Consider the following 23,478-nt stretch of genomic DNA (forward strand, 5'->3'; position numbering starts at 1 on the left):
AGTTTGCTACCCCAATAGAGGAGAGAGGGAGCAAAGGGGTGACCAGCAGCAGAGATCCTCCCCCAGGTGGGACCAAGACTTCCATCTCCTGAAGGGACGGCTGGAGCTGCCCAGCCCCAGCGAGGTCTGGGCGATGTGGGAGGACCTGTGCTGCGCTCTCTGCAGGTTGAAGGTTTATTAGATTGGAAATTGCCTTGGCCTAAGGGTGTCCAGGTTGAGTCAGGTTTGTATGTTGGAACACTTGTAAGCGTGTTCCCCCTTATTCCTGTCCTGGGAACATCTCCCTCTGGATCCTTCCCCCTTGATTTCGGTTTAGGAGGAACGACCATCCTGCAGCCCTGCTGTGTGTAGCTGCGACTCCCTGTGCTCTGCCTCCCGGTTGGGAATTCGGGCTGGGAAGTCAGTGGGGATACCTGGGACATCTCGGTCCCCAGATGATGCTTGGTGTTGGTTTTCGTGAGGATAGAGCTCTCCTGGAGGAATTATTTCTCATCTGCTTGCTCTCACTGCCATGCACCTCCTTTCTCTCTCCATCTGAACTCTGTCCCACTGCGGTGGGATGTGGTGGGGCTGTCAGTGGTGTGTGGGCTCACACGGATACAGTGATTCTGTGCTAACTTTTTGTGCGCTGAGGGCAGGAGCCTGAATTTAAATGGTGCTCCATTTGACACGAGTGAAGAGAAAAAAAATGAAGATGTGGCCTTGCCAGCATTTGCTACCGTCATTGAATTATAAAGGGAGGGGAGTCCTGCCTTTGATTTCCCCCTCTCAGAGGCTTGTTGGACATGGAAGATAACCTCTGGGCACACTTTAAAAGCTCTTTGGGATCACAGTGGTTTGTCTCAGCCTTTAGGAGACAGGGTATGTTGTTACAGGAGTCTTTTGTGCGGCGCATAATGAGATCCAAAGATGCGTACCAAGATAAACAAGGAGGTCTCACCTCCTTTTCATGACATTCAGGTCTTGAAAAGCAGACTTTTTGCACCAAACCTGTGCCCTCCATCCCCATCAGCGCCAGCAGGACAACTCCTGCGTGTCGGGGATGTCTCCCAGCAGCCCTCAATGTCGCAGTGCATGGAGCAGGAGCCTCCCCGCTGCAGCCCCACGTGGCTCACTCAGCGGCACGTCGGGCTGTGCTCAACAAAGAGAGGGTTTCTGTGCGCTGATAGGGATCACAATAACAGCCCCAGCAGCTTTCAGACACAGATGAAATCCACTCCCAAGCGAGGGGCCCCAGCCAGGCTAATGCTCGGCTTTGCAAGCCGCTGTGGAGCTCTGCGCAGCCGGATTAATGCTCAGTGACTTCTCTCGGAGAGCAGGAATGCGGGGCGGGTCTGATAAGGCTCCGAGCGAGGAGGTTGCTGAACGGCTTTTGAAAGCCGAGGAGCTGAGAAATGAGCAGATTGCCAAAGGAGAAGAAATCCATCCTTTAAATGCATCGCTCAGGTTATCAGCAAGGCTCGGGGTGCTTCCGCCCGTCTGCATTTAGCTGCTCTGATGCCAGGCGTGTGAAGGGAGCCGCGGCTTCCAAAGTGCTTGCAAGAGATGAATTTGCCCTGCCAGAGGTGGTCCTGACTGGTGGTGGGGAAGGAGTTGCTCCTAGGGCTAAAGATCTTGGAAGACACGTGCAGATCTGGACTGCAAGAGCACAGGAGGGGGGAGTAACACCCTGCTCTCACCAGCCTGGTTCCTTCCCCTGGGGGTAAGGGCTGGAGCGAGCTGTGTAGCTCACTGACTGAAGAGAGGAGATCTTCAGAGCTCCTGGGATGCCCACAGGGAAAGGAGGCAGGAGATCGAACCCAAGTGTTTCCAAACATGAACTTTTTACCCCTTTACCCATTAGCAGCCAGCCCCAAACAGCCCCTGAGAACCTGAGCCATGGTCACTGCATAGAGCCATGTCCTCTGGTGGTGGATGTGAGACCTCCATCCTCTCGCTCCAGCTGGCAGCGCCAGGTCCCATCGGCTGCTGTCGCTCCTGTTACAGAGCCAGAGTAGAGGTGAAGGTATCGATGTAGAAGCTGGTGCTGGCTTCTTTTTCCCCCACTGTCACACAAGGACCTGGCAGGGGGGCACTGGTGCCATCCATGTGCCTGGGCTGAAGGTAGGACCGTAGCTGGAGACCATCAGGAGCAGCGTAGCTACCTGAAATGGGGTGAGGATGTTAAAATCCACTTCTTTGGGAAGAAATCTCTTTGTAGGATTACGGTACAAATGCTGGCAAATCAGTTGTTCAACAGCCACAGCCAACAGCTCGGACCTGCTCCAGGAGAGGGCCTGGAGCTGCTGGGGATGAGATGCCTGAGCTCAGCGCACAAAAGGCTCGGGGCAGCAGTGGGGCAGCAGTGGGGCAGCTGTGGGGCTGCCTCCGGGGGCTCACAGGAGTGCAGGGCCGGGGTGGGGGGGGAGAAATCCCGACCAACGCTCACAGTGCCTGCCTTCCTCCCCGCAGCGCCTGGTGCGGATGAACATGCCCATCTCGCCCGAGGACCTGACAGTCCACTTCACCTCCACGCTGATGGCCCTGATCCGCACCGCCCTGGAAATCAAACTCGCCACAGGTGAGAGGAGGGCGATGTGTGACTGCACGTGTGGGGCTCACACCCTGCTGCACTGCGGCCCTGAAACCACAGAAATGCCAAAACCATTGGGGTGACCATACCCCAGCACAGCAGCCAAGATGTGCCGGGCTCCCCCCAAAGCCCTGGGCAGCTCCTTGCTCTCTAACAGCTGTGAGAGTTTCCACACCTTACTTCTTTGCTATCCCAGCACGGGGGTGAAAAAGGCAGCGTTGCTGTCTGCTGGTGGCCCTGCAGTGACTCGAGGCGCCTGGGGATAAAATTAAGTTATTTAAGTGTTTAATCAGGCGTGTGCTTGACTTCCCAATTAAACACCGCGCTGTAATAAAGCACGCCGGCCTTGTCTGTGGGTCGGTACGCTGTTTAATCAGGCTGGCTGGGGTCACAGGCAAGGCACGACGGGCCAAAGCACTTCTGTTCCTAATCTAAAAGCAAACAGGAGGTAATGATGCTCTTGTGAGCAAAGGGCAGGCGGGGTTGGGGTGCTGTGCTTTTCCCAAGTGGTCTTAGGCCAATCTTCCAGCCCCTCTGTGTTAATTACCTGCCTCAAATGTTACTGAAACTTTGTCTTTGATGCTTTGGGTGTGCAGTGCTGAGAGAAGACAAAACTTTGAGGCTGCTGGAGACTCCCCCAGAGTGACCCCAAGTACCAGACGCTTGTTTTCAAGGACACACTTAGGACTGTCTGGGATTTTAGGGCCCGACACCATGTTTCAGTAAAAACCTCTGGATAAGGCCACTGAAGCTTTGAGAGTTTGTCTGATTTTAGGGTCCTAGTTCCCTGTCAGCAAAGGCAATTCCCACAGACTTTTTCAGCTGACAAAGGCCCCTCTCCTTTTTTTTTTTTTTGCCACACACTGGAAGGGAACCAAAGAGCCAGCGCAGCTGATAGTGCTGGCACCGCCAAAAGGGTTGTGAGCTCCTGACCCGCTTTGTGGCTACGTGCTCAGTTTTGTGTGCTATGTTTAATCGAGTCTTTAGTGGGACTAACAGGCCCTTAATAAACCCTCTGTAATGAGACTGAGCGTGGGAGTTCAAACCGCCCTGTCGCAGCACCCAGAGTCTCCTCCCATTGCTTTCCTCTCAGAAAACTAATCTCTGTCACTCAGACGAACTACTTAATTGCCGACTGTGTGGTGTATTCAGCTGGGAGTGGGCCTGTTGGCTCACACACACTTTAATCACTTTCCACTTGTGTACTGAGACCTCACTTTGGCCACTCGAATAACGCTGCTGTGTTCGGCTCCTCCTGGTTAAGCTGTCACCCAGCCTCTGTTTGGTGCTCTCGAGAACTGGCAGTGGGGGAAATGCCTTCGCTTGCTGTGCGAGCAGTGGGATGTGCTGAACAGACAGGGGTTTTCATTGACGTGCCTGTTTCCTCTCCCTTTCTTCAGGGGGTGTCAAGCAGCACCAGTGTGATGCTGAGCTGAGAAAGGAGATCTCACTGGTTTGGCCCAATCTGTCCCAGAAGACGCTTGACTTGCTGGTGCCTCCTCACAAACGTAAGTGGTCCACCAGCAAGCACCCAGCCCTCCCCAGCCACCTGAGAAGCCCACTGTAGGTTTTCCCCTCCCTGCCTGCTCTGTCCCGAGCCCCATTGAGGTGCATGGGCATCTAGGGGATGCAGCAAGGGAACCTGGTGTAGGTTAGCACCCAGGTGCCACCTCTGCAGGCTTCCAGCCCACATCTCTGCACCATGGTCATCCAAGGAGCAGGGAAGCCGAGGTCTCATCCAGGCATGAGTTCTGTTACGTTACAGTGGGTTTCACGTCCTTAGAGCAATCCACGAAGGGACCAAAAGCTGTGTGGCCTCTTCCAGACCTTTTTCACAGCTTTTGTTTGCCTCCAGCCTGTGCCTTACAGGACAGGAGAGCAACTTCTGCTATCTGCACTCAGTTTGCTACAGAAAACCAGGGGAAGGAGATTAAAGGTTTGCTGAGAACTTACAGAACCCGAAGTGAGGTATCTTGGAGCTAAAGGCCTTTGTGTTACTCGATGATGTCTTTAGGTGAACATGCTGAGAAAACGGAAAGTTTGCCATTATCTTGATTGGCCAAAGCAAGGGCTCTGGATTCCTGATTAATGAGAAACAGTGCAGAGCAATAAAGGCAATGTTAATTAAGAAGAATGAGGGAGTTGAGGAGGTGCAGATCAGTGGGTAGCAACTACTGAATTCTTCTCCTCCCAACCTCTCCGGTTGCCTTTATATCTGGAGCTTTAACTCCTTGCTGTAAGGGACGTGCAGTGCGGGGAAGGGCTGGAAGCAGAGCTGCGAGAGTGAAAAAGACATCTGGAAAAATGCAATACTCTTTAAATGTATATATGTTAGCCCATTATGCCCCAGTTGACTGTAATTCAGAGAAATTGGAATAAGGTTTTGTTGATAAAAAGTTGGCTATGGATCTGGCATTAATTTACTGGCTCTTCCGTTGGCAATGCTTGCAATGCCACAGAGTTTTCCTGCCTGTTTCTTCTCCACCCAGCATCTGCGAGTGTTTGCCATAGAGGGTTAGAGTCAGGGGCCTTCCTCCCAGCAACAGACATCAGCAGGCAAAAGATCTGAAGAAGTCTGTTATAACCTTTTCTTGCTTTTTTGCCTTTCCCCCATTTTTCCCTGTGTCCGTTTTGCTTCATCATTCCAATGCCACCACTTCTTCCTGCTTGTTCTTCACACCCGTTTGATGTTGCTGTTTCTCGTGCACTGCGACTCACTCATCACCCCTGGTCCTTTGCCTTCCCTCACCTGAACGTCCCTGGACAGCCGATGAGATGACTGTGGGGAAGGTCTACGCAGCGCTCATGATATTCGACTTCTACAAACAGAACAAGAACAGCAGGGAACAAGTCCACCAGCCTCCGGGGGGCCTGTGCCAGGTACTCAGCCAAAGGCTGCTGCTCTCTGCCCTCACTCTTGGGCAGCTTCCCTCTGAGCCACGAGCAGAAGGTCTGGGTGCTTCCCCAGGTACTGCTTGAAAAATGGAAAACCCTCCCAAAATTCTTTCTCCCACCATAAAATAAATAAATAAATAAAAAGATGCAATTTCCTTTTCCACTAGGTCTGGAAGGATATTTTCAAAAAAAAAAAAAAAAAGTCCCAAATAACTTGGCAGACTAATTTTCAGTCCTGTTTTAAGAAGTGGTGTAAACACTGAGACACACCGTGAGATGTCTTTGGGACACAGAAGAATCACTGAAAGCTGATATTTGGCTCCAAAATGTTTTGGTTACTTTTTAAAATGGAAATTATTCATAATAGATGCATACACATATTATCAATACACTTGAAGACTTTTACAATTTCTTAAACGTATTTCCACACGTCTGGCTTGGGATTGAAACCCCAGATATTTCTGGTGGGCCAAATAGCTGCTTGACTTCAGGGTGAGCATCCAGGTAGCCCCCAGCGTGGCCCTGTCCGCCTGTCCCTGGTGACAGTGCCACAACGGGGTGGTTAGTGCGAGCACTCACATCAGGGTACGAAACCCCTGCTGCACTCGATGGGTGCGGGGGGGAAAACTTCTCTCTGACCCCTTCCCTTGTACTTCACAGCCCGGCCCGGTGTCGCTCTTCCACCCCCTGAAGGCCACCCTGGAGCAGACCCAGCCCGCAGCGTTCAGCAACGCGAAGGCGTTCCTCCGCCAGAAAAGCTCGGCATCGCTCAACAACGGGGGCACACTGTGAGTACCCCCCGACACAGCCATAACACATCCCAGGGGAACAAAGGGGAAATGCTAGCCTTGGCCCTGCTGACTCAGTTGCCCTGGATGTTGTGTGGCACCTCCAGTGACCCCGAGCCCAGCAGCTGCTGCGTGCCTTGGCTGGGACAATGTCCTGCTGGTGGCTGCCAACCTGCTGCACGTGGCTCTGCCTCCTGCCATGGCCTCGGGTGCAATTATCTGCCCACTATAGATGGTGGTGGCACTGGGAGCTCCAGAGCCGCATGTTTCCTTAGTGGCCTCCTCCAAATCTTAGAGCTTTCCGTCGTGGCTAGTTTTAATTGCAAATTTGTTTACAGGATGTTGGGATCACTGCAAAACAGCCAGACAAATCCCAAACCAAGCACTGAATTGCTGATGCAGTGGGTTCCTGGGAGACCAAAAGGTCCTTGGGAGCAAAGAATTCCCCAAAGCTCAATGCACTTGAAAACAGCAAGAGCTGCCTGAGACTTTCCAGGACAGAATCTGGCTCTTTCTCTTTGGCCAAAATAATACCTCCCGAGACACCTTACCAAACAGTTGCAGTAATGGCAATCCCTAAATGTTTCACCTTTTCCTGCTCCTCAGGTGACTTTTTTCTGGGTCACACATGCCATGGATTTTTAATGATGGATGTCTGAGGTCGAAATGTCCTGAATAACCCCAATGGGAATCTGACCTAAGACCCAGCAGTAAAACCTAGGGCTACCTGTACCATTCGGTGAATGTAGGTTAGCACAGCCACAAACGTGCTTGACCAGTATCACTTAGGGCTATTTGTCTAACTGGTTTTGCATACATAATTTGCCTGAATTCCAGAATCAATCGTTCTTCTTCATCAGAACTTAAGCAGCAGAAGTTGATTTCCTCAGTTAATGAAAAAGAATGCCAGGAAACCTGTTTGGTTTCCTGGTTGCTCAGGGGGATCTTTGGGTTAGAAAGAAAGTGGCCCTGGGAAAACCTAGGGGACTTCATAGCTTCACCAGCCATCCTGCATCCATTTTCACAAGTGAGACATCAGAGGGTACCCAGGTGCTTTACCGTCAGCACAATCCCTTTGCAAAAGAGTTCATCTTTTATTTTCTTTTTTTCTCCTTGATCTTCTGGCAGGCCACCCCCAGAGGGTGGAATCAAAGAGTCCAGCTCCTGGGGGACCCAGCGCACCCAGGACGTGTTTTATGAAACCAGGACACCAGCTTTTGAACGAGGCCACTCGGAAGAAATCCCTATTGAGCGGGTAAGCAAACAGGTGGAGACGGGGTGAAATGCAGTAGATTTTAATAGATATCAAGGCTAGATGCTTCCCTGAGAGCTGAAGGGGTCCTCTGCCCTTTGAGATAAGTGTTGTTCTCTCTCACAACCCAAAACTTGCTTGAACATTACAGAGAAAAAGCAAGCCTGAGAGCTTCAGCACCGATAGCTGTACTTGTTGGCGTGCTTATCCTGGGACTACGTGTCTGCTGAGATAGGTCACTTAGGGCTACATCTTCCTTGTCATCCTATTGTCCCAATCCCATTGTTATTAGTGTACAAACCCAGAGAAGAGGTGTCATGGGTCAGGGCTCATTGCCATGGCTGGTGGATGAACTTGTCCCACCTCTGTCCCTGCTGAAGGCAGTGCTGTCAATAAAGAGTAACTTGGGCTCCATGGCTCCAAATTTATTCCCTTTCCCCTACCAGCACCCCTTCCCAAACCAAACTTAGCAGAAGCCTGCTCAGATGATGGTTTCAAAGCTGACATTTGCATTCTTGCTCCTGAAACTGTTTCTTGATTTGGATCAGGTGGTGGAAATGAGGGAAATCAGCCCCACTCTCACCAACGGAGAGCACCAGCCGGGTCTGGAGAGCCAGGGGCGGGCGGCTTCCATGCCGCGCCTGGCTGCCGAAACTCAGGTGAGCAGGGAGGGAGGTTTTTTGGGGTGGGAGACAGAGAGCGAGCCAGAAAGGCAGTGCAGTGCATTCTTTGTGCTCAAAAGTTGCCTGCAAGTTCTGTGAAGTAAAGGTGTTCTCTGAACCTGGAGCCAGGTAACCAGCCTTGGGGCTCGGATCATTTGTGTGCAGGCACAGCATTTTCCCCAGGCTTACTCATTCCTGATTGCAGAAAAGAAGGAAAAGAAAAAAAGAAAAAGAACACAGAGAAATCCATCTGTCTGGGTTGCTAAATGATGACTGCCTACCATGGAGTGCCTGTTCTGATTAACTGGGGACGATAATGTTTGCCAGCCTATATTCCTGGAAGGCATACGTTTCCCATTGGCAGTTGTTTGCCATCTATCCAGACAGACAGCCGAGGCATGCTCCAGTGCTCCAGCCATAAAATAAGCTGGAGATTTCCTGTGGTTCTCTTTGATGAATGCAGTAGGTATGGAAAATACCAGGGGGCCTGTGCCTGCAAGGCTGCGCTGAGACATTAAGCAGTCTCCCTGTGTTTTTCCCTTCCCACAGTAATTAGCATATCTTGCATTGTGACTTTGATTAGTAATATGTTGTTAAGGATTTCATTTTCCTTGTTTGGCTTCTTGTAAAGAAATCTCATCATTAGGGTTGACCTTTACAGCAACTTGGCGACTAATTGTGGACGCTCCTTAGTGCATAGGATGTCATGGTTTTCACAGATCATTTTTGGGCACTCCACGTGTTCGCTGCCAGCTTGTTAACCCAGATGCTCTCCAGACATCATCGTGCCTCCTGTGTGTCTGAACACCCCATAGTCGTGTCTCTCTTGCTCAAAGGGCCTGATTCATGCAGTAAGAAGTGAGCAGCCCATGGGCTCTTCCCCATTGCTCTCCGTGGGAAGCAGGACGTGGAAGATGTTCTGCATCCTAAAACTTAAAGACTGTGTCTTGTGTGCACGGAAATAGCTCCAACAGATTAAATAGGTTTGCAAATGTGCTTAGGCTGGTGCAAGCTACGCTTTGCTGGCTAACAAATTTCCCAGCTGACATGAGAAACTGCACTCTGTGTGAGAGCTCCAGAAAATCACTGAATGGGACCTTGTCTTCTGGGATGCTCTGGGTTAGCAATACTAGTCGAGATGCTTGATAAAAGAAACAGACCCCAAAACAATCCAGTACTCCCTCCCCTCCCAGAACAAAGTTGTCCTTTATTCCAGGCCTCAAGTAGCATATTCCCTGGCAAGGCGATGGAGTTGCCAACAGGAAAGCCAGTGGCACGAGCCTTTCCTTGGGAAACTCCTCTCCGTTGCAGTCCCAGACAGCATGCCTGTGATTTAACACTGTCCCGGTCAGAGACAGGAGAAGCCCTTTGCTTGGAGCCCCTGAGCAGAGAGGAACTCTCCCGGGCTGCTCCTGCTGCACCCTGCAGCCACTGCTGCCTTTAGGAACAAGGGTCCTGTCCGTGCCCAACCTCCCCTTGCTGGGGGCACGGTCCCCGTCCCCAGGGCACAGCTGCCCCAGGAGAGCTCTCTAGGCTGGGATGAATCAGGCCCGTGGTACCCGAGCAGATCCGTCCTCACGTAGTAATGTAATGTTCTGGTGGTCGTAGCTTCAGCCGAATAACCAATGTACTCTCTGTGTGTCTTCCCTCTCCGTGCCCTCCACCCTCCCTCTCACACGCTGCCTCCGCTCCCCCGAACTTTGAATTCTTTATAACTTATTTGTGATGCTTTCTGTTTCCTCCTGATTTCTGGACATCCCCCTTCTTGTTTATCTGTCATTCCTCCATCTTTTTATTTTACTTTGCCATTAAAAAACCAAACTCCCTATGCTTTCAACCCCCCTCCTCCCCTCTGCCCCTCCCCGCCCTCCCCGTGTCTGCTGCCCATCTGCCGCGATGTCTGACCATGGCTGTACTGTGGGGCTGCTTCAAATAATGTCTCTCATCTTGTCCGAATTGTTTGCAGAGGAGCAAAGCACGGTCACCTGGGAGTTACCTAGCAGTATGTAGTTTGCACTCAGTTGTATCCTATTAAATCCGTGTTAAGAAACGATTAACCTTCCTTAACCCTTTACTTTTCTCCCTCCCCATCTGGAGCACAATGTTGCACCGGCGCAGCTGCTGCCTCTTCCCCCTGTGCTGCAGTTCCCTCCACCCCCAGCTGCACGCCGCACGCTGATAGCAGGGGTTTTTGTTTGGTTTGCTTGTTTATTTGGTTTGTATGCCTTGTTGCGCAGGGATTTAGGAGGTGAAAACTATCGGCTTGCTAATGAAGAAGCAATTAGTAAGTCTCTGAAGGGTTACGGTTATAGTCTCCCGAGGCTTGTGTGCACCCCGTTAATGTAAGAAGAGGATTTTTGGGGAGAGTGTGCTTTGCCTTGCTAAGAGTCACTTCCCATTAGGGTCAGCAGCAGCCTCTGGCCTTGGAATAAGCACAGAATTGGGTCCAAAGAGAAACATCCATTTTTTTTATAGATTTGGCTGGCTTGTTGTTGGGAAATCTGTCGTCTTCCTGGCAGCTCCTGAAAGGATTTAGGAAATGCTGCTAAGTGTTTTTGGTGGGAAGTATTTTCATGTTTTTTGCCCCCCATCAGTTAATTTGTGAATCTGGCTGCCACGTTATGGTCCTCCTTCATCATTAACCTTCATCTCCTGGCCCGATGGTAAGCAGGGAGGACAGATGTGAAGCCCCAAAGTGTGACTGGGAGGAGAGCGGTGTGGCACAGCACAGCGTCACCTCGCTGCCCGAGCTGGCACCCCCGGGCACACTGCGATGCCGCAGGCTGTGCTGTGTCCCCCTCTGGGTCTGCAGCACACTTTGCAGCCCTAACACCTCACTTTGCACAAGGGAAACACCAAGGTTTGGGTGGAGCGGCTGAAAATGGAGCTCAGGCTGTCCCTTTGCATTTGAGGAGAGCTGTGACAGCACGGCAGGGAGAGCGGCTCGTCCTGCCCGAAATGCCAGCCAGGGCTGCAGAGCGACTGGCTCCGCGTTGTGCAAATATCAAGGGGCAGCAGAGATTGGAAACCCAGGCTAAGCAAACAAAATAGCAGGGATGGTAAAAATAACGCAAGGCTCTCTGGAAAGGTTACGGAAAGCAAAGTAAATGTTGTGCTGGAAGTGGCCCTTGAGGCACGTGTTGGGCTGAGGACTCAAGGCTGAGGCATGAGGAGATAAAGGACATCCTGATCTCCCTCCCCTCCAGGCTGCACCTCTGTGCTCCCAGGGCTTTCCTCTGCCAGGAGCTCTGATGCAGTGATGGACCCCAGGAAGCCTCCAGAGGATGGGCAAAGCCCTGCCTCCACCTCGGAGCAGTCTGCAAAGCAGCTGGAGGCCAGCAGAGTGAAACAGAAGGAAAGACGGATTTTTCCTGTTTTCTGAGCTCTATAGCTGGTGGCTGGGTGGTAGGGAGGTGAAAATAGCTGCCCTGCAGTCCGCTTGTCTTGGTTTCTGCAGAACATCTCTGTAAGGTTTTGAACCTGGAGGGAAGGGAGCAGAGTCTGGAGGTGCCACTGGGGCAGAGGCAGTGGCCAGCAGTGCCCATGGGAGGCTGGAGAGCTGCACAGCGTCCTAAAGTTTGGCTCTCAGGCCATGGATGACTTGAAAACTGCCACAACAAGCCTCAGTAGTCATTTATGGAGATGTCCTGGTGGAGTTGCAGGGAGCAACGTGATCCAAGCTTGACCCAGCTGCAAAGGCTTTGAGGAGCAGTGGTGGGACAAGGGGGGAGGTTCAGCATTTTGATGGAAATCACCCCCCAAGTGCAGGGAGACAGACACAGTTATTAGGTGGCTTGCCCTGCACCTTGCCCGTTTGTTTATTTCTGATTTTCCTCCCTGTCCATGTGGTGCCCACAAACGCTTTCATGCTTCCCTCTTTGGAGTTGCTTTGGGATGCTCCCAGGCCCCGAAGCAGCTTTGGGTGAAACCGGTCTCGGAGAGCTCCCTTTGTCAGATGCTTGGCTGCCGTGCTGCCGTGCCCCTGCTCCCTCCTGCTGCCTCCCGTGGCGCCGTGCTTGGTGTGCCGTGCTGCGTCCTGTTCCGCCGTGGTACCTGTGGGTTGGCACAACGCTGAAAGCAAAGCTCATTTCAGCAAGCAGAGCTCACGTTTACTCCTCAAACCTAGCACTAAGTCTGCCATTCCACAAGTCCTTCTGCCCGTTCCAGCCGTAGCCGGTTAACCATTTCTCTCCTGCCCCTCCTTGCCCCCGTCTTTCACCCTAAAACCCCCTCCCATGGGAGCCGAGCGGTCGAGCAGGGTGCCTGCAGCGCCTGCCCTCTCACCCCGCTCCCTGTGCCCCTGTCCCTCGCAGCCCATCCCGGACACGAGCCCCATGAAGCGCTCCATCTCCACGCTGACCCCGCAGCGCCCGCACGCCATGCACCTCTACGAGTACTCCCTGGAGCGCATGCCGACCGACCAGGTGCACCACCACCACCACCACCGCTGCCACCGGCGGAAAGAGAAGAAGCAGAAGTCCTTGGACAGGTCCCCGCACCAGCTGGCCGATGGGGAAGCCGGTATGAGCTTTGCCTTTAGCAGGGATTTGTCCTCCTCCTCCCTTCGGGGTGGGCGCTTGGTGCGATTTGGGGTCCCGTCCCCGTGGAAGGAGCATGTTGGTGACCCCCGACCAACGTTCTCCTTGCAGTGGCCCAGCATGGTGAGTCTTCTTCCAAGGACAAGAAGCATGAGCGCGGCCGGTCCCAGGAGAGGAAGCAGCACTCCTCCTCCTCCTCCGAAAAGCAGCGCTTCTACTCCTGCGACCGCTACGGCAGCCGGGACCGCTCCCAGCCCAAATCTGCCGATCAGAGCAGGCCCACCTCGCCCAACGGGGGGCCCGAGCAAGGCCCGCACAGACAGGTGAGGGGGCACGGGCTGCGAGGAGAGCCCTGGGGGCTGCCAGGGACCCGCACACCTCTTCTGGGGTTTGTTTAAGATAACGGAGACGGGCAGTGGGAGGTAAAGCCTTCGAGGTCTTGCTCACTGTAGGATGGGTTGGGCTGGAAGGAACCCTTAGAGGTCACCCAGTCCTAGCCCCTGCCATGGCCAGGGACATCTTTCACCAGGCCAGGCTGCTCAAGGGACTTTGGACACTTCTAATGATGCACAGCTTCTCTGTGCGCCTCGTTCCAGTGTCTTAACACCCTCACTGTGAAAAACTTCCCCTTATCCCCAACCAAAACCTAGCCTCTTTCAGCTCAAAGCCGGTGTCCCCTGTCCTGTCACGACAGTCCCTGCTGCAAAGATCCTGCTTGCTGCTTCAGGTGCAGGACAGGGATGGAAACACGGCTTGATGGTTTTTTACCAGCCACCCACGGAGTGACTCAGTGCCTCTCCAGAGCCCCCGCTCGGTGATTCCCTTGCCAACAGGTTCAGTGCAGCGACCTGGAAGGCCCGAGCCTTGTCTGGGCTTGCTGGTGGAAAATAATATCCGAGAGCCCAGGCAGGCTGGAAGCATGGTGAGGGATGCTCTGTTGGGCAGCCGAGCTGGCCTGGTCCCCAGCACCTGCCCAGTGCCACAAGCACTTGGTGACTGTAGGATAAATCCTTGCCATGGCCATGTGAGTGCAGAGGCTGCAGGCAGCCAAACCCCTGATTTCAGCTGGGTTTGCTCATGTCAGTGGTGTCAGCGGTGTCAGGCTCCAGCTGCTGATGTGTGGGCCTCAGAGCTGTCCTGTAGTGTGCTGTATTGTGGAACAGGTACATTTATTTATCTATTTTTATTTCTTGAGAAGAAGTCCTGTTCCCCTGGTGACAGATCAATCCGCAAAGCTCAGGAGGGGCTCTCTTACATGCTTGGTTTACCAGAATTTTAAATAGCATGGATGATTTTAATTTAATTTATTTTTTTTCTTTGTAAGTATTTTATTTTGAGCCTCAGACCTCTGGAAAGATCTGGGCTTCCTCCCTCAGACAGTTTAGATAACCGGGTGGAAGTGAGCATCTCCCTCACCTCCACCACCATGGGGAAAGCTTGGCTGGGACCATGGGGCTGTAGCAGAAAGGGTGAAGGGATTTTTAAAATGTGCTCCCAGAGCTGTTCATGCCCTGCCCAGGCAGAAGGTGGACAGAAATGCCAAACAAGGGCTGCTCCTCTCACTCAGGGCACTTTTTTTCCTCGTTGTAGCTTAGCTCATGCCCATGCACCACTGTTAATAATGCAGGCAGCCGCCGGTCTCTTCTACCATTCAGATAGTACAGGTGTGATATTAACAAGAAGAAGGTGAACACATTTTTTGAGGATTTTTCTTTAGGGAGCCCTCTTGTTAAAGCCAAAGCCTATCCAAAAATCTTTTTGTTGCTGTTTCTTCAGGAAGTATTTAATCAAAAGGCATTTTATTCCTAAAACTATGAAAAAAAAAAAAGTCAGTCCCCAAATCCTCCTCCTACTTTGTCCAATTTTGAGCACAGAAATGATCCCCAGCATCAGCACTCCCATCCATCAGGTGAAGAGTCAAGCAAAAAATTGCCCCAAAGCAGAGAGTGCAATTTTGCAAAATTGTTAGCCAAAAAATAAAAAATACAAAAAAAATACAAAAAAAAACAGCAGGTTTTTGAGCTGCCCACGGCGTTGCTGAGGTAAGGGGCATGTCGGGACTGTGTGTGCTGTGGGTGCCTTCCCCCCGGGCAGTGTCCCCTGCTGTTGGAGCCGTCTGCCAGTTTGCGTCCTACCGATGCTCTGATCGTTTCTGTCCCTACCTGCTCCTCGCAGACCCTTAGTTCTCCAGCTCTTCACATCTCTTGTTTGATTATTTCTCGAGAACCTCCTTCCCCTGACTGTGCGTGTCTAAACTCTCTCTTTTTTTTGCTTCTCTTTCCTCTTGTGACTTGTCTCTCCCCCCTGTCGCTTCTCCTTCTGTTTTACACCTACCTGCCTTTGTGTTCGTCCGGCGTTTCCCTTTTTTTTATTTTTTTCATTTGCTCTGTTCCAATTTTTATCTAGGGCAGTGGTTCGGTTAACGGGAGCCCCTTGCTGTCGACATCTGGTGCTAGTACCCCCTGCCGGGGTCGGAGGCAGCTCCCGCAGACCCCCCTGACCCCACGCCCCAGCATCACTTACAAGACCGCCAACTCCTCGCCCGTCCACTTCACCACCTCCCCGGGCGGCCTGCCCCCTTTCTCCCCGGGACGCCTGAGCCGCGGTCTGTCCGAGCACAACGCGCTGCTGCGGGGGGACCAGCAGCCGCCCCCGGCCGCGGTGGCCCGCATCGGCTCCGACCCCTACCTGGGCCACCGCGACGCCGCCGACAGCCCCTGCGGCACGGCGCCCGAGGACACGCTCACCTTCGAGGAGGCGGTGGCCACCAACTCGGGGCGTTCCTCCAGGACTTCTTACGTCTCCTCCTTGACCTCCCAGTCTCACCAAGCCCGCCGGGTGCCCAACGGCTACCACTACACGCTGGGGCTCAACACGGGCCCCGGCACCGGCGCCCGGGGACGGAGCTACTACCACGAAGCCGACGAGGACGACTGGTGCTAGCGGCACGGCGAAGCCCTCGGAGGCGTGCAAAGTCGATGAGTTTTATCATCTGGAAGGCTGTGCGCTCAGACACGCGGTGCCTGGGGGCAGCCCCCGCCGCCAGAACTGCTCTGCCCCGCTCCGAGACCTCCGGAGACACTTGTGCAGCCTCTCTCCTGCCCTTTTTTGTTTTCTTATTTTTTTTCTATTTTCCTTTCTTTTTTTTTTTTTCCCCCACTAAAATATACCAAGGAAGAAGGCTCCCTCCTGGGGGGCAGTGCATCTCTCCCCCCTTCTCGCCCACCTCCCTGCTGCCTTCAAAGACGTGCACCAGATGCCAAACCCGCGAGGCACGCGAGGAGCCACGACGGCGGATGAGCAGGCCGTCCATCCTTTTTGGGCTTGGCACCGTTTTGGTTGGGCTATTTCTTTATTTTTTTATTTTATTTTTCTCCCCGCCCCAGCCAGGGTGGGAGTCGGGGTTGCAAAAACGGACACCGGCGAACAAAGCTTGACCCCGCGTTTTATCTCGTTCACCGCCAAGAGGGAAGAGATCTACCTAAGGAACTGGGAGAGGAGGAAAAAAAAAACAACCCGCAGATCGGAACAAAGGACGGTCCGTTGGGACTTGATGTTCAGCCGCAGCGCCCCTTCCCAGCCGAGCCAGGAACTCGCTGCTTTGCCCCCGCCGCTGCGTGGCCCCCTCACGCTCATCGCCACTTCGGGTCCTTCCCACCCAGCCACCAGAAAGCCACCCGAGAGCCCCTTCGTCAGGACTGCTTCCTTGCTGCTGAGACTTTTCTTCCCGTCCCTCTCTCCTGTCGACTGCAACACGCCCTCACTGTTTTGTCTTGTTTACAATATAAGCTTGATTTAGCAAAAAAAAAAAAAAAAAAAAAGAAAAAAGAAAAAAAAAGAAAACCTGAAAAACAGGAAAAAAAAAAAAAAAGGAAAAAGTGTAGGGGTGAGAAGAAGAAATGTTATTGGTTTTATATCAAGCTATTAGATAGAACTTTAACTTTTCATTGTGTGCATTTTTGTAAATTGTACAGTAAAAAAAAAAAAGAAAAAGAAAGAAAAAAATTACTCTTTATGTAGAGAATCAGTCCAATTGTCATTCCAGGTCCCACCGTTTCTACCGAATGCTCCAGTTGTTCACTACTAAGTGCCTAACCTTTGAAATCTTTCACAGCGACGATGCAAACCTCTCGCTTCGGACCTGGGGGAGCGCGGGGGGCAGGGGCAGCGCCCGGAGGAGCCGCTCGGCTCGGCTGCCCCCACACAGGGCTGGAAGCTGACAGTGGGGAAGGCAAACACACTTTGGGGTTGGTTTGGGTTTTGTTGGCCTTTATTTTTATTTTTATTTATTATAATTTAATTGTTGGGAGCGGGAGGGGTGTAAGTGCAGCAGAAGCAGCTGGCCTTTGCTCGTTGACTGGTGTCCTGGTGGGAGAGGTGCAGGGGTGGCGGCGCAGCGTTTGCAGCGGTGCTCCTGCAGGAGGAGAAGCATCTTTCGCACTGCATGTCTAGTCATAGTCGGGCTGCGAGAGCTGCGGCCGTGTCCCATGGTGCGTCGTTTGTGTTGGGGGCAGATGGAGAGAGTCTTGTTTTTATTGCCTGTTCAAAAGAGAAAAAAAAAACAAAAACAAAAACAAAAAAACAAAATGAAAAAGCAAAACCTCTAACTCTGATTCTCAGGGATGAGATTTCTGTGTTCTTGCAATGACTTTTGTGTTGGACGATTTCTTTATTTTGTTGCACGTGTGGATTTCTGCACTTTGAGCCTGGGGAAGAGGCAAAGATGACATGCCGGCAGGGAGGAAGCGCCACAAGCAAAGCCTGGGCAGGACACGGTGTCCGTGGCTTTGATGAACTTCTGTAGGGCTAATTTGGGGCACAGGGAGGCCAGAAGACGCATGGTACGCTGGCAGAAAGTTAGAGGAGGAGGGGTGGGAGGTGCTGGTACAGCACTTTGCCCAAAACAGTGATAGGAAAGAGGAAAGGATTGGATGGATGCATTCTGTGGGAGGCTCTGCCAAGCCCCAGAACTGTGAAACTTCTCAAGGCAAAGCGATCGCTTAAACCAGGGGGAGATCCCGGTGGGCCCTGGTGATAGGTTTGGCCAAGAGGGGGGTTTCAGGGAATGCTACCAAAATGCTCAGGAGGTCGCTGATGCTCTCGGCAAAGTCCTCCGGCCTCCCGCGGGGAGCAGTCTGCTGTAGGGTGGTTCTTCACATCTCCTGTAGCTTTTCTGTTGAGAAAATTCAACCTGTTGCGTTTTCGTTGCGTGTTTTTTGTTCCGTTACGAAATGATAATCTCTGGCCGATCTCATCCCTGGATTCTGCTAAAGGATAACTCCTGTCTCTATCTCTGTCTCTGTATTTATGTGCACTTTGAATAAAGGAAGTGCGGTAGCCAGAGGTCCGCTATGGGTAATGGCTGTAATTTGCAATCGGAGGGCTATGCAACAAGATGACACGTAAGGAAACACATCCACACCACTGACAGTCAGAAAGACCTTCATCCATTCTGTAGCTTTATCTGCTGGATCTTCCTGTTTCAGGCTTCAGCATGATTGTGACCAAATGTTTTATACATTTTCCTTATATGAAGGCACAAACACTTTATTTGAAATTTTAAAGGAAACATTACTATTTCACTCCAAGGAGGGAGAGGGAGAACGCAATCTCTCTGACAGTGCATGCAAACATTGTACCCACACCGGAAAGCGAAAGAGATGTCTTTCTGTACCCAACAATTTTGCCTTTTCTCCCCTCTGCCTTGCCCCTTCCCCCGTCGTTTTAGACCTCAGACCCCCCAGCCCCTCACTAATCCCCCCCTGGAAGCGCACAGCCCAGCGATGGCGTGGGATCCCTTCAGTCCTCATGCAGAACACGAAGAAGAAGCTCCAGTTGTCCAATCCTCCACCCGCCTCGTAGGCGTTGCTTCAAACGCTGACGGTGACAGTCAAGCCTGACCACGGTTGTTCATATAACCCTTTTTCCTCTCTTTTTACAGCCTCTCTGCTGTCTCTTAAATGCATACATCATATTTCCAAGAATCCTCATAGTGAGTTGCCAAACTTGAATTGCACCGATCAGTTTTTCTGCATCCAGAACCAGTCTCGTAGTGGCTGTACTTTGAATAAGTAATGTTTGCATGTAAAATATATACATATATACATATATATAAAAAGTATGTGCATGGAAAATGTTTATCTTCGTACTTTTTTGATACAATGTATTCATCAGTTGTTAATTTTTAATTATATTTGATATAAATTGGGGGTTTGTTGCAAAACTTTATATTTAAAAAAACAGTGTTAAAAATTACAAAAGTTCCAACCATGCAACACAACTGGAACTTTGCCCAAAAAAAAAAAAGGAAAAAAAGAGAAAAAAAAGGTTCTGTGATTGCCTAGTTTGCTGCCTGAGTAATATTTATCAGCCAAACTTTGAATTCTGCAGTTGTTTCTACAATTACATTTTGTATGAAGCAAAGTCCTTGAATTAAAATAAAAACTTAGCAAAAAACCTTACAAATTCAAAGACGGTGTGTGCAGTGTGCCTGGTGACCGGGAGCCCGCCATCCTGAGCGCAGCCTCCGACCGAAGCTTGCCTTTGCCACCACCTCCAGTGGCAGCCCGTGAAATCCGGAGCGAAAGCGGATTCGGTGCCGAATTGGGATGCCGTGAGCAATTGGCCGTGCCTGTGGGTGTTGCCCTGCAGATGCTCGGTTTGAGTAGGGAGCCGCTGGCAAATTTGCCTTTGCAGAGTGGATCCAGTGTGGAGGTTACGACTCCTGGAGTCCAACAGGCAGCAAAATCGCATCATTTAATTGAAGGTTTCCAAAAAAAAAACTAAAAAAAAAACAACTAGCAGTGATTGATTCCTGCAGCTTGCAGGAGGATGTTAACAGAGGGATGTTTCTCTTGTTGAGGTGCACAGATGCTGGCAAGGTGACTCCCTTTGGCATTAACCCTTACTAAACCTTTCCCTTTCCCAGCAAGGATTTTTGGTGCTACCTTGGATAGGCACGGGCAAGGAATCAGCAGCACGTGGGGCTGCTGGGTGTCTAACGTACTGCAGCACCTGGTAAAAAATAGGTAATAAGAGTAATAACGATAATAACGATTTTCTTGCTGAGAGGACCTTGAAGTTCCTGCTACTGAGGCTTGCACTGAGAGGAAGGCAAACTCCAGGGCTGGTGGCACATGAGGAAGGAACATTTCTTCTGGTATCTGGATAACCTTCTTATTTCTTACCCGGGATGAGCACTGTGTGAATCTCCCTCACCAGGGTCTGCTGCCGTGACACTTCTGACAACTCCAGGAACACTCCATTGGAAAAAAAAAAATAATTACTAGCAGTTGGGGAGCACAGGAAGAAGAAAGAGCATTGCATTTTTGCATTTTTCGGTGTTTTTCAGAGCCCAAGGTCTAGTTTAGGATTCACTCTTCTCTCTGGTTACATCTTTGCTGTGATGAGACCACTCGAGGTCCCACCTGAGATTCATGGGCCACGTGTACAGCAAGGACACGGTCTTTTCCCTCTCAATCAACAGGTCAGGCTGTAGCATGGGAAAAATGGTTTTGCTTGAGGTCCCACAGCAAGTTACTGACAACGTTTGGAGCAGAGGAACTTCTCTTTGCTGTTAATCTGGGCTGTGCGGGGTCTGGGTTCCTTTGGAGCTGGGAAAAGCAGAGCACAGGGGTGAAGTGTAGGATTTTATTTTATTTTTTATTTATTTTTTTTTTTTTTGAGTCACCCCAAACAGGAGACATGGAGATTTCTGGGGTCAGCGCCCCGCAGCCTTCGGGGAGCTGGAAGCTGCCTGGGGTCAGCAGCAACCTCTGCCCTCCAGATGCACATCACACAGGGCTTCCAACACCAGTTTACAATCCTGTGTGCATCTCCAAATCTTGAAAACCTTTCAGGGGCTTTTAATTTGTTTTTAATCATCTTTACCATGTACAAGCCTCATTCCCTCAGCCCACGAGAGCCCGGCAGCAGCACACCCCACTGCCACTCCGGGCACTGCTGGTGCTGGGGCGAGGGGCTGGGGAGGCAGGGATCCTGCCCTCCCTGCAGCATCTCCCACGGCTGAGGCATGGGAGGGAGCTGGAACAAATGGTTTGGAGTCCATCAGGACTCTGCTAAGTGGCCCTGTGTTTGTTCTGGTGGGAAGCAACAGGCCTTGGGCCGTATTTTCACTCTGGTGAACTCCTTGCAGGCCACTGGGGCTCAGAACCAGCAGAACGCCCTTGATAACGCCCTTGCTGTGCACTTGTGGGCAGATTTGTGTGGGGTCTGTCCCCAGAGGCCACCTTGCTGCTGTTTCAGCCCCCGGTAGCCGTTCTAGCCCTGCAGACAGAATCCGGGCTGTGGAGCAGCATTTCCCAATCCCCACACCTCGCTTTGCCATTAGGGGGTAGCATTTTCAGGCCTTTTCTACTTTCTAGGGAACAGAAGAGGAAAAAGGCTGATTCACGGCCCCTCACTGCTTGGAGAGGTCGTTCCCTGAGCCGTTTGCCTGAGGATGCAGCAAGCTGCGGGTGAGAGCTGCACACAGCTGGGCCCAGGGCTCGCCTGGCCTCTTGTGAGCAGGAGAGCCCCGTGCCACCTGTCCGGGTCCCTGGTCCAGCCCCGTGAGCACTGGGTGCCAAAGACCCCAAGGTGACAAATTGCCCGTCCCAGCAGCTCGCTCAGATTCATCCCTCTCAAACAGCCCCAGGTCCTGGTGTTTTTGGAGCTGTGGGAAGTACGATACAGAAGTGCCTGATGGTAATAACAACCCTTTGCTTAATGTTTTCCCTCAGCACATCCCCAAATATTTTGCAAAAGAGGCTGGTTTAGCATCTTCATTCGGTTAAGAAAGGAAACTGAGGCACCTTCAGGAGACCGAGTTGCCCAGGGTCACCAGCAAGCGAGTGCAGAATGAGGACAAAGGCTCCTGCACGGGTTCCTGCTTCCTTCACCTCTCGGTGTTTAAAATCCCCGGAGCTCGTGTGGGTTTTGTGCATCCACAGGCTCCTAGTGGGGTGCTACTGAGGCGACACTGGGAATTTGGCATCTCACTAACAGGCATTTTGGTTAACTGGAGGCGATTCAAAGAAGCAATAAGAACAATGAAGAAGGTCCGGGACTGATCTATGGCGATAGCTGCCAGGAGCTCTGTGCTGCCGTGGAGGAGGGGGCTCCGATAACACCGTGAGGATATTTGGGGGGAGCTCTGAGACGAGGGAGCAGCACTCCTGAGGCTGTTTGGGACAGGAGGCCAGAACAAAACATCTCCTGAGCCAATGGATGGGAACGGCAGGACAGAGCTCCCGTACCTGTAGAGGACACACCGACAAATGCTGATGGAGCAGAGCTGTGATAAGGCCAAGAAAAACATATCACTGACTGCACCTTGTTCATTTTGTTCTCGTCTCCACTTTCTGTGATTGCTCTGAAACAGAATATCCCAGCACTGGCTTTGTCTACATCTGTTTTTATTATTTTTCTTCCTGGCAGCCTCCTCCATACCCAGCCCAGCATAAGCGGGGCGGAGGCACCGTCCCTGCCCAGCTGTGCCCGCAGGGGTCTGCGGCACCCACCGGGGGCAAAGCCCCCTTTTCCTTTTCCGAGGAAGGGAGCGGATGAGGTTGTGTCACTGGGTTCAGCAAAGTGATCACCTGCATGAAAAGGTGCTGCTGAGCAGTCGGGGTTGTGGCAAGGTAAATGCATTTCTTTCGCAAGTTTTTATCTTTTTTTTTTTTTCTTTCCTCCTGTTGGAGTTGGAGAGCATTTAAAAGGCATGGGTGTGCAGATGATCCACCTAAAAACTGCTGCTGCGCAGCAGCGGGATGTCAGTATGGGAAAGGAACAAAGGGCAGAGCCTCTGCATTGCGAGGCAGGTTGCACATCCCCCACAGAGCGCTGCTGCAGGGCAGGCAAGGAACGCAGCGGGAGAATTTCTGCTGGGCCAGAAGGTCACAGCTGTGGAGATCGATGGGACTCAGCAACACCTGAGATGGAAAAGCCAAACCCGTATCACATGTTCTTGGTGAATAAAACCCTCTGTGCTGCAAAGCAAGCGGCTCCTTGAGTGTTTCTGACCTTCGTCTCTGGGATGCCCTCGGTGCACAGCAGGGGAAGGGCTGGGAGGTGGGGACAGGAGCAGGACACGACCTGGGGACACAACGTGGGGACAGAGGAGCAGGACATGCAGTGGGGGCATGGGGCTGAGGGACACACAGCCACCACCTGTGGCATTTATGGGGCAAACTCACTCGGGGGGCACCTGCCCACCAACACCTCCCACCTGATGCCCTTTGGTTGTGGCCGGTGCAGCAGGGGGGTGGCAGTGCCCCGTGGGTGCCCACCGCAGCCACCGAGCTCCTCGAAGCCCCCAGCATGGGGAGGGGGGGGGGGAAGGCGGGTTTAACCCCTGCAATGCCAAGAAGGGGGCGAGGAGAGGGGGGCGGAACCCTGAAGATATGAGAACAGCTCTGGCGGGAGGGTTGGGGTCCTTCCCCCAGCCCCAAATGCTATTTATTGGGGATAAACGCCCCAGTAGCAGCTGCATCAACATCTGTGGGTTGTTTGTTTATTTATTTATTTATTTTGGGGGGGGGGTGCAGTCTCCTTTCCCAACGCTGCCCAAAACACCCGATGGGGGGGGCATTATTAACCCCTGCGCCCCCAGCTGCGTGTGCACGGCCCGGCAGTGCAGGCGGGGGAGGGGTTACGCGTGTCCCCCCCTCCGTGTGCCTTGGAGGGGGGGGCGTGGAGGGAGGGGAGGGTGTCGGGTGTCCCCCCCCCGCCCTCCCCTCCCTGTGGGGGTCCCGCGGGGCGGGGCGGGGGC

The 23,478-nt window shown here is 52.3% G+C and overlaps 1 protein-coding gene across 7 annotated transcripts in view; it reads left to right on the top strand.

The window, feature by feature from the left end:
- Window positions 1-18,050, top strand: part of LOC101794161 (voltage-dependent N-type calcium channel subunit alpha-1B) — a 297,197-nt gene extending 279,147 nt beyond the window's left edge. For all 7 annotated transcript variants that reach the window (XM_072025248.1, XM_072025247.1, XM_072025249.1 and 4 more), the window contains 9 exons: window positions 2,452-2,560; window positions 3,973-4,080; window positions 5,340-5,452; window positions 6,128-6,255; window positions 7,384-7,510; window positions 8,056-8,166; window positions 12,483-12,690; window positions 12,819-13,030; window positions 15,114-18,050. In XM_072025248.1, the coding sequence (XP_071881349.1) occupies window positions 2,452-2,560; window positions 3,973-4,080; window positions 5,340-5,452; window positions 6,128-6,255; window positions 7,384-7,510; window positions 8,056-8,166; window positions 12,483-12,690; window positions 12,819-13,030; window positions 15,114-15,650 (1,653 nt within the window). In that variant the 3' untranslated portion in view covers window positions 15,651-18,050. The remainder of the gene's footprint in view (window positions 1-2,451; window positions 2,561-3,972; window positions 4,081-5,339; window positions 5,453-6,127; window positions 6,256-7,383; window positions 7,511-8,055; window positions 8,167-12,482; window positions 12,691-12,818; window positions 13,031-15,113) is intronic.
- The last annotated feature ends 5,428 nt before the right edge of the window (window positions 18,051-23,478 follow it).

Source organism: Anas platyrhynchos, chromosome 18 (genome assembly GCF_047663525.1).
Source record: "Anas platyrhynchos isolate ZD024472 breed Pekin duck chromosome 18, IASCAAS_PekinDuck_T2T, whole genome shotgun sequence".
Taxonomy (NCBI): Eukaryota; Metazoa; Chordata; class Aves; order Anseriformes; family Anatidae; genus Anas; species Anas platyrhynchos.